The sequence below is a fragment of the Salmo trutta genome, chromosome 17, assembly GCF_901001165.1.
Source record: "Salmo trutta chromosome 17, fSalTru1.1, whole genome shotgun sequence".
NCBI classification, from domain to species: domain Eukaryota; kingdom Metazoa; phylum Chordata; class Actinopteri; order Salmoniformes; family Salmonidae; genus Salmo; species Salmo trutta.
Genome location: NC_042973.1, coordinates 52,061,439 through 52,071,517, shown reverse-complemented (window position 1 = coordinate 52,071,517; position 10,079 = coordinate 52,061,439). Strand labels below are relative to the sequence as shown.

The 10,079-nt window shown below is 42.5% G+C and overlaps 1 protein-coding gene across 2 annotated transcripts; it reads right to left on the bottom strand.

Annotated features, from left to right (window-relative positions):
* Positions 1 to 539: 539 nt before the first annotated feature.
* On the bottom strand, positions 540 to 9,954 carry ldhbb (lactate dehydrogenase Bb). 2 transcript variants are annotated; one of them, XM_029697208.1, is made up of 8 exons: positions 9,474 to 9,954; positions 6,330 to 6,466; positions 5,582 to 5,699; positions 5,105 to 5,278; positions 4,459 to 4,632; positions 3,619 to 3,736; positions 2,309 to 2,432; positions 540 to 2,098 (listed from the first exon to the last, which is right to left on the bottom strand). In XM_029697208.1, the coding sequence occupies exons 2-8, from the start codon at positions 6,456 to 6,458 to the stop codon at positions 1,931 to 1,933; spliced, it is 1,005 nt and encodes a 334-aa protein (XP_029553068.1). In that variant the 5' UTR covers positions 6,459 to 6,466; positions 9,474 to 9,954; the 3' UTR covers positions 540 to 1,930. The 2 variants fall into 2 exon arrangements, with proteins under 2 accessions (XP_029553068.1, XP_029553067.1); XM_029697207.1 differs by lacking the exon at positions 9,474 to 9,954 and adding an exon at positions 7,019 to 7,408.
* Between the last annotated feature and the right edge of the window lie 125 nt (positions 9,955 to 10,079).

Here is a 10,079-nt window from a genome sequence, read left to right as displayed (position 1 = left end):
AGCAAATGTCATTTAAGAGATATCATGTAATATAGAAATATTTGATAGTCCAATTGTATTGACACTGCCTTCTGCTGGACTCATTTTTAAAAGGGGTTTCCCCTCAAAGTCAACACTGACAGGTGATTAGAAGAAGAAAAAAAACATGTCTATGCCTGTCCTCAGGCTACTTACAGTAACTCTGGTGATACAGGACTGTCACGCCACCATAATTAACAGCAGTAACACCACTCTGAACACCATTCGGCCCCACTTCACCATGGTCACACGATGTTTACATTCTCCTCACTGTGAGAGGTTGCCCCATCCCACTGATGTGGGATGACACATTTCTACTGGTCAGACTGAGGGCACATGCCATGGTGTGTTGTTAGGACAGTACTGTGACACTCCAGAGCTCAATCTGAGCATGAGTGGGGAAAAAACTGTTGCTGTACATAGTATATTGTGTTTGTACATGCATGTATGAAATTATCATGAAAATACAGAAATGATGCTTCTAAATCTGAACCAAATAAATTGATTAATAACGGTTTCAATCATTCTGAAAACAAAAGATTGGAGGACTTTATTCATTCCAACACCAATACACTTTTATTTGACACATCCAACATGATAAATAAGCCTTCACTTTAAAAAGGGAACAATTACTGAAGCATTTGCTGATCCCACATCTGAATGATATATGGTGTTTATATAGCCTAGCACTTTTCCTGGTTTTTATATAGCGCTTTTTCAGGGAAACGAAGACACTTCAATCGGCACCTTTTCCCTAACACCTAATGCTCTTGACCTTGAGACCAAACACCCAGATGCCAGGAAAGCTATGAAGATTACAAGTGTGTAAGATAACAGCAGTGACACTGTGAAAGTGTATTTTTGGAACCTGTGTCATTTTTTTAACCGTGTGGCTCAGTTGTTAAAGGGCAACTGCACTTCCTGATTATCTCTCGTGTTAGATTTGGTTCATTAGAAACGCTAGAGGCCATGACTGAATTCAAACTTGAGTTGGTTTCGGGGTCTGGTATGATGTGAGTGTCTTGTGTGTGTTTGTAGGTGGGAAGAGTTAGTCAAATTATTTAGCCAATTAGCTTCAGCCAGCTGGTGTGCGACTATGGCAAAGTTGGTTTCTCTTTAATGTGAAAATATTGTCTCCAAACACCTTTTAGTTCTCTCATCAAATGCTTTCAATATTTGTATATACATTTTTTTTAATGATAATTAGTTTGAGGTTTTTAAGTCATTGACATTTTTAGCTATTGGAATTTTAACATATTGGCCCATGTACATTGTGTAATTTACTGATGGTCCCTAACTAGCCCAATATGGATATCCAAAGTAAACCCAAATTTCTCATCGGCATTAAGATTGGATCATTTGCAGCTTTACCTCCCGAATTGATGATTCATTTTGTGCTGCCAGCTGCGGGCAGGAATGAAACAAACCCAACCTTCATTTACGTTGTGATGCAGTCACGACCACAAGTCTCAACATTTCGGATGAGACTGACTTTATGACCAAAATTATCCCATTTACACTTTGTAGTAAATTTGCCACATAGGCGGTTTTATAAATGAGAAGTTTTTTTAGGGGCAGTTGCTCTTTAAGAGCGAGGCTAGCAATGCAAAAGTTGTGGGTTTAATTCTCACATGGATAAAAAAAAACATATTAGAACTATATGCAATCACTGTACTGTAAGTCGCTTTAGATACAAGCGTCCTTCTGCTAAGTGGCATATGTTGAGTAATAGGTGATAAGGAGAGTTGGGGCTATGTCCCAATTATCTCTCCTTTCTCCCAAAGTGTGCACTTGATTTTAGATTTGTGGGAAGTAGTGAACGAATGCACACTAGAGGAGAAAGGAGATATTATTGGGACACACCCTAGGGGTTGAGTGGAATGTGGCGCCCCTTGGTGTTCTGTTAGCGTTGCTACAGGTCTGTCAGGTCCTTCTGGATGTCCCACAGTGTGTCAGCGCTCTGTTTTATTTGGCCGATCTCGTCGTCTGTCAGGGTCATGTTGACCACGCTGGCCACGCCCCCAGCATTCAGCACGCACGGCAGGCTCAAGTACACCTCGTCATCGATCCCGTACATGCCCTGTCGAGCAACGGCATCATCTCCTTGAGTTTTGTGCATAGGTGTGTACATGTCTATATGCCTGTTTGTTTATCTGTTACATATCTGTTGTGGAAGCAGTTACATACAACAGACTGTGCGTTGTCAGGGAAGAACCGCACACCTCCAGTGGCGTGAGAAGGCACAAGGCCCAAGTGTGCGTACAGTACGTGTATGGAGTGTGTCTCTCACCTTCACCATTGTGGAGACAGGGTGGATCCTGTTCATGTTCCTGATGAGGCTCTCAGTGAGGTCAGCAACACTCAGGCCAATGGCCCAGTTAGTATAGCCCTTCAACTTGATCACCTCATAGGCACTGGAACACACAATTACATTTTTTTATTTTAGTAGCCTTGAGGTTTGAGAAGCGGGCCGGTAACCAGATGGTTGCCAGTTCGAATCCCAGGGCCGACAGGGAAAAATCTTGTGGAAGTGATCAGACTGCAGTTGTGCCCTTGGACTCAATATATCCAGGACTCCATTACAGTGAGAGCCAAACTACAGGTATGAGAATGACTCAAATACACTCAGAAAAAAGGGTTCCAAAAGGGTTCTTCGGCTGTCCGCATAGGATAATTTTTTGGGGTTCCAGGTAGAACCCTCTGTGGAAAGGGTTATACATGGAACCCAAAACGGTTCTACTTGGTGCCAAAAGGGTTTTACCTGGAACAAACAAGGGTTCTTCAAAGGGTTCTCCTATGGCAGCGTTCCCCAAACTCGGTTCTGCGGACCCCAAGGGGTGCATGTTTTGGTTTTTGCCCTACCACTACACAGCTGGTTCAAATAATGAACTCAGCTGTGTAGTGCTAGGGCATAAACCAAAACGTGCACCCCTTGTGGTCCCCAGGACTGAGTTTGGGAAACCATGTCCTGATGACTCCTGGCTGTCCCCAGTCCACCTGGTCGTGCTGCTGCTCCAGTTTCAATTGTTCTGCCTGCAGCTATGGAACCCTGACCTGTTTACCGGACGTGCTACCTTGTCCCAGACCTGCTGCTTTCAACTCTCCCTCTACCGCACCTGCTGTTTCGAACCTCTGCATGCTTGGCTATGAAAAGCCAACTGACATTTACTCCTGAGGTGCTGACCTGTTGCACCCTCTACAACCACTGATTATTATTTGACCCTGCTGGTCATCTATAACGTTTGAACATCTTGAAGAACAATCTGGCCTTAATGGCCATGTACTCTTATAATCTCCACCCGGCACAGCCAGAAGAAGACTGGCCACCCTTCAGAGCCTGGTTCCTCTCTAGGATTCTTCCTAGGTTACTGCCTTTCTAGGGAGTTTGTCCTAGCCACTGTGCATTGCTTGCTCTCTGGGGTTTTAGGCTGGGTTTCTGTATAAGCACTTTGTGACATCTGCTGATGTAAAAAGTGCTTTATAAACACATTTGATTTGTCCTACGGGGACAGCCGATAACACCTTTTCCCCCCCTAAGAGTGTATACAACAGAAGTAATAGAGGTAATAGTTTGTGTTGGTACAGTGCTGTGTACATTACCTGTCAACCACCTGTTTGTGAGTCTCCTTCCAGTTCTCCTGGTCAGCATCAGTACCGATGTCAGGGTTCAGTGTCTGCAGGTTGACACCTGCTACGTTAGTGCCGCTCCACACAGGGACTGGAACACACACACCCACCCAAAAAACGTGATCCTGTGTTTTATATATATTTCCACACTGAGGTTGTAATAATACTGTGGAATTGTGAAAAGTATGATAATGCCCTTTTAGTGTAAGAGATGTTTGAAAAGACCGCCTGAAATTTTTGCCCGTTTTGGTGGGAGTGAGTTTTGGCCTGCCTAGTGACATCACCAGGTGGTAAATTAGTTAATAGACCAGTAAGAAACCTCTACCCATAACAGCTAGTTCTCCCCTCCCACTCCCAGACAGTCCTAGCAAAATTATTTCTAAGAAGCTATTTTGGACCATTTGAATTAAAAACAATTACAGTAAGGTACTTAATTGTTACCCAGAAATTATTTGACATAGAGATAAAAATAGCTGCACTGGACCTGTATGTCCCAGACAGCCCAGATTAACAGATCTCTGTCCCTCACCTTTATCACAGTAACCCTCAAGAATGGGGTCGCTGCTACTTATAGTCTAAGAATTCAGTAGCACATTAGAATGGAATACACACGGTTTCAGACTTCCTGAGTGTATTCTTTAATGCTTTTTGGCTTACTACATGATTCCATATGTGTTATTTGATACTTTTGATGTCTTCACTATTATTCTACAATGTAGAAAATAGTAAAAATAAAGAAAATCCCTTGAATGAGTAGGTGTGTCCAAACATTTGACTGGTACTGTACGTATGCATGCACACACAAACACTCACCACTGGTGTCTCCGTGTTCTCCCAGGATCCATCCGTTGAAGCTGGTAGCATGGATGCCCAGTTTGTCGGCCATCAGGTAACGGAAACGGGCAGAGTCCAGGTTGGTGCCGCTGCCGATGACACGGTGCTTGGGCAGGCCGCTCAACTTCCAGGTCACGTAGGTCAGCACATCAACTACAGCCAGGGAGAGATTTCTGGGGTTAGACTTCCATAACAAGTCGTTGGATGAACACTACTGTATCTGGTGTGTGAGTTTGTATCTGTGTTAGTGTGTATCTATGTGAGTGTAGCTGGGATGTGTAAGCGTTTGCATTCAAGTGTGTGTAAGTACTACAGTATATGTAGGTGTGAGTGCCTGCAGAGCCATAGATTTATATATCTAAATAAATGGCTCTGAGTCTATGGTGTCTGTGTGTGAGAGTGTACTAGGTGTGTGTTTATTTAAGTGTGTATGTACCAGTGGAGGCTGGTGGGAGGAGCTATAGGAGGACGGGCTCATTGTAATGGCTGGAATGGAGTCAAACATGGTTTCCATATGTTTAATACCGTCCATTAATTCCATTCCAGCCATTACAATGAGCCCGTCCTCCTACAGCTCCTCCTACCAGCCTCCACTGGTACATACAGTATGCATATGTGAGTTTACCTGGGTTGGAGACCACGATGATGATGCACTTGGGGGAGTGTTTTATGATCTGGGGGATGATGTGTTTGAAGATGTTGACGTTCCGCTGAACCAGGTTCAACCTGCTCTCTCCCTCCTGCTGACGAACGCCCGCTGTTACCACGACGATACGAGAGTTCGCCGTCACAGAGTAGCCTGACCGTGGGAGAACAATCAATCAATGAGAGTACTGTGTATCATTTGTGTCTAGTATTTCTTCAGTAATGTGTCATATCATTAATAGATCTAATGGCAGGACTATTACATGTCAAAGTGGGATTTCAGAAATTGCTTTGAGAAACTTCATTCATACATTTCCCTTTCACCCTTTCCCCCCCATCTCCCTTTCATACACTTCCCCTCTCAGAGAGAGTACTTCATTTAACAGAGACATTTGACATGCAGATGGTGTCCATCTTGGTTTTCTGGTTTCCTGGTGCCCAATTGCTACACACTCACCTTTGCTGGCGACTATCTTGGGCGTTTTGAGGAAGAGGCTGCCATGCTGCAGATCCATCATCTCTCCCTTCAACTTGTCCTCCATCACATCCACCAAGGCCAGCTCATCAGCCAGCTCCTGAAGAGAGAGAGAAAGAGAAGGGGGGTAAGATGTGATGAATGTACAATGACTGTGCAGTTATTCTTTCCACCTTGACTTCACCATGATGGGCATTTGGGGAATAAAACTATATTTCAACCATTGACCCATAATGTCTTTGCATGACTTCAAACATAAATTACTCCTAACTCATTGGCCACATTGCTGCAGCTATCATCCCGAATTACATTGGTAACACTGCCTAGGAATAATACTCAATTTATAAACAGATTATAAACACATTTATAATCCCTTCTGAGCTAATATCAGTCTAAGCAATGACAGTCAATTACACATTCTGCATGTGCATGTCTAAAAGCCTATGTTTTATAGTATAGCAATAAAGTATTAAACATTATAATAACACTAATAAAAGAGCGAATGGATAGACATGTAATATTGAGAGAAGATCAGTAGGCAGAGAGTAAGCTTGCCCTGAGACATGACAGTAGACTCCTATGGCATCTAAAGGAGTCTACAGCCATGTCTCAGGGCAAAGAGTAATCCAGTGTCAGTGCAGTAGACTAAACACCATAATACTGTAGCACTAGGGGGTAAAGTGGGGATAGTAATCTGACAGGAGTATAAACACAGCAGGTCTTTTCTTACCCTGAGCAGGATACTGACAGCACAGGCCATGCCCACCTGGCCGACGCCCACCACTGTCACCTTGTTCCTGGCGGGCTCAGGGGTCCCACTGAACAGGGGAGTGATGAGCTTCTGAAGGATAGAGGCCATGTTCAATGCTATGAAGAGAGAAAGGGGGAAGAGAGAGGTGGAGAAACAGAAGTGGTCTTTCACATGTCCAAAGTCATACAACAAATGGTCATCTGCTTCCTTTCCTTTTCCTCTGTAGTTTCGTTGGTAGATCGTGGCTCTTGCAACGCCTGGATAGTAGGTTCGATTCCTGGGACCAACCATACGTTACATTTTTTTATGTATGCTAGGATGAATGTAAGTCGCTTTGGATAAATGGCATACATTATAAACCCTATCAGTCAAGCTGGCCAAACACGTTGGTCGACCTTGGTAGGGTGAATTTAGGTTTCACTATTGTAAGTAATGCATTCATAAAAAACAGCCTGCGTTGCTTTAAAACGCAGCACTGCACGGAGATGACAGATGAAGGTTTAACACATTTGATTCTACAGCTCGTAGTCCTATGTGACTTTCACCTCCTACACCCATTTCTTACACACACACATCAACAGCTGAGCTCCAACCCTTAGAACCGAGCAGAGCTGATACTAGCAGGTCACCCTGAACTTCCCCAGGTATAAAAGACAACAAATACTTGCTTTGTTTGACGATGCTCCGAGCTGCGAGGTATAAATACCACCATGTAATCAACATGTCAGACTAGACGAGAGCTACGGTGCCTTCCCCCTGCATCCACAACACCTCACACAACGGCTGTATCCAAATCAGATAGGTGAGCTGCAGCGCTACAATCAGTGCATGTGACACAGGCCTAAAACGAGTGTGCACTACAAAAAGCGCCGGTGACAGCACAGAGCTCTACTGTAGTTTGCGGCTGGTCTTCCTCTCCCTCCCGTGCTCCAACGGTCTGGTGAAGGCTCTACTAATCGGATGCCAAACTTGACTGCAGGCTGTTAAAGGAGTTATCCTGTAATCCTGTAATGTCACAGGCTTCATCTGGTACACTCGTCCTGCTTCTCTGATGACTATAGACGATATGTATGCAGTATATGGGCAGTGCTAAACAAACTGGGATATATGCATAGCGCATAATGGGTTATAAAGAGGGTTTTATTCCTAGGCAGTGTTACCAACATAATTCTTTCTCGGGATGATAGCTGCAGCAATGTTTTTAAATCATGCAAAGACATTATGGGTCAATGGTTGAAATACAGTTTTATTCCTCAAACGCCCATAATGGTGAAGTCAAGGTGGAAAGAATAAAGTGCAGGGTAGTGCCGCAAAATTGTCAATCTATTGCAAGTGAATGTTGAATGACATCGTCCTCCAGTACGGCGTGCATAAATACATTGAGAGATAATGCGCTTGATCCTTATCCGTTTGGCAAGGTCATCCGTGTAGCACATGAACAATACATTGTTTCCATTATAATATTTTGGATTACTAGAAAAACAAATATAATTGTCCATGCCGTAAAGATACTAGGCAGGCCAATACAATAGTCAGATGAATGAGATGGGACGACCACTGTTCAATTTGCGCAATCCATAATCTCTAGGGCATGGCACGTCGCAAACACATTCAACTTCAAAACAGTCCCACTTTCGCAAGGCAGACAGACAGTCATTCAATCAGCACTCAATCTGCTAAATAGACAATATGGCCGAGGGTAGACGACGTCGGAGATAAAATAAGGTGATACATTTACTGAGACGCATAACTTTAAATAGATATCTAAAGAATATGACGAGGCGCGCGTACATATTTGAATCATAAACGTTATACACAATCTTAAGAGTATTTTGTTTGGATAGGCTAGAAAAATTATAGAATGCGATGCGAATTTGATTTATGCCTAACACAAATATTTCAACATCTCAGCGGATTTCATCTGGGTTTATAATAAATAGGCTTTAGTCTATTAATAAATCACCACAATTTTATAAAGCACGATACACTAATCGTCCATAACATGACATTCAAAACCAATTTGAAGGAAAACATCTTCAGTACACACATCCCTTTTCCTTGATTAAAATTGCCCTCTGTCCCAGAGAGAACGCACTGCGTGGGATTCTGGTTGCTCTTGTCGGGATGGATTTAAAGCGGAAGCTGTCGCCAAAGAGATAGATGCGACAATTAAGCAGTGTGGTAAATAGATACTACTTCAAAATAATTTGACGTAAGGAGTTTTTTGCAGAATCTGTATTTGACAACTTTTACTTCACTACATTCCTAAAGAAAATAACGTTCTTTTTACTCCATACATTTCCCCTGACACACAAAAGTACTTGTAATTGCTAAAATAAACTTAAGTATTGAAAAACTATATAAATCATTTAAAATTCCCTATATTAAACCAGAAGGCACCATTTTCTTTTTTTTTTTTAATTTACGGATAGCCAGGGGCACACTCCAACACTTAAACATAATTTACAAACTAAGCATTTGTGTTTAGTGAGCGCCACATCAGAGGCAATAGGTATGACCAGGGATGTTCTCTTGATGAGTGCATGAATTTGACAATTTTCCTGACCTGCTAGTAACATTTACTTTTGATACTTAAGTATATTTAAAACCAAATGCTTTAGACTTTTACTCAAGTAGTATTTTACTGGGAATTTCACTTTTACTCGAAAAATGTTCTATTAGCGTATCTTTACTTTTACTCAAGTATGACAATTGGGTACTTTTTCCACCACTGCTATTAAGTAGCCTTAAGTTAGTTACACCTCACATAACACCTTGTGTACTGTGTTCAAAATTCAATGTTCCTGTTGCTTTTTACCAGTCCTGTATTCGCTTTTTTTCTTACCAATCAATGACATCACAAGGCCTTAATCAGGATACCACAATTAATCAACTAATAGCCTAAATATCCAGGGTCAATATGCTGATTGAAATTGCAGCAGTGCATCATATAGGCTCAGGTAGCCCATGTACAGATGGGTATTGCACACCACCATAGGTTAATAGTGCATGCTTCACATACTTCGACACCCCAAAATCAGACACTGGTTATTGGTATTGGACCCTCTCACCACTACTCTTTCACTTGTTCCAAAATCTAAATGAAAGTATATTTAGTCTTACCTTTGGCTTGTCGTCTTCTGTCTCCTAGTCCTCTCTCCTTGCCTGCCTGCTGCCTCCTGAGTGCAGGTAATCAACTCTAAGCCCTAAACTTCCATCCCCCACAGGAAATGTACTGCCTCTAATGGGTGACCTGACATGTCAGCTGTTTGTGTACTTCACCCTGAGACTCTTTCAAATACCAAAATGCTGTCACCTCTTATCTGTACTGATCTGAAAACCCACCCTAATGATGAACTTCCACCAGTTTTCACCTGTCAAGCCTTTTTACAATCGGTGCAGAGGAAGGATTCAACGGATTTGTCTAGGGACTCATCTTTCTGAAGGATTCAATCCCCTCCTGGATCAAGATCCCAGTTGTCTAAGTTGTTTTGAGCAATTAAAAATGGAACCCCTTGTGTGCACTTCTGGTAATACCGTTTACCCCGGTATGGTACACAAGCCGGAGGAAAATCTAGATACCCCCCAACCCTAGAAATATGTAGTTTTAGGTGATGGTGCAAAAAAGCTGACTGTTGAAAGTCTTATCTGTTTTAAATATGGGGTTGTGATAACTAAAATCACAACTACTGGCAATGGACAGTCTCTAGAGGCATCTAAAGTGGAATC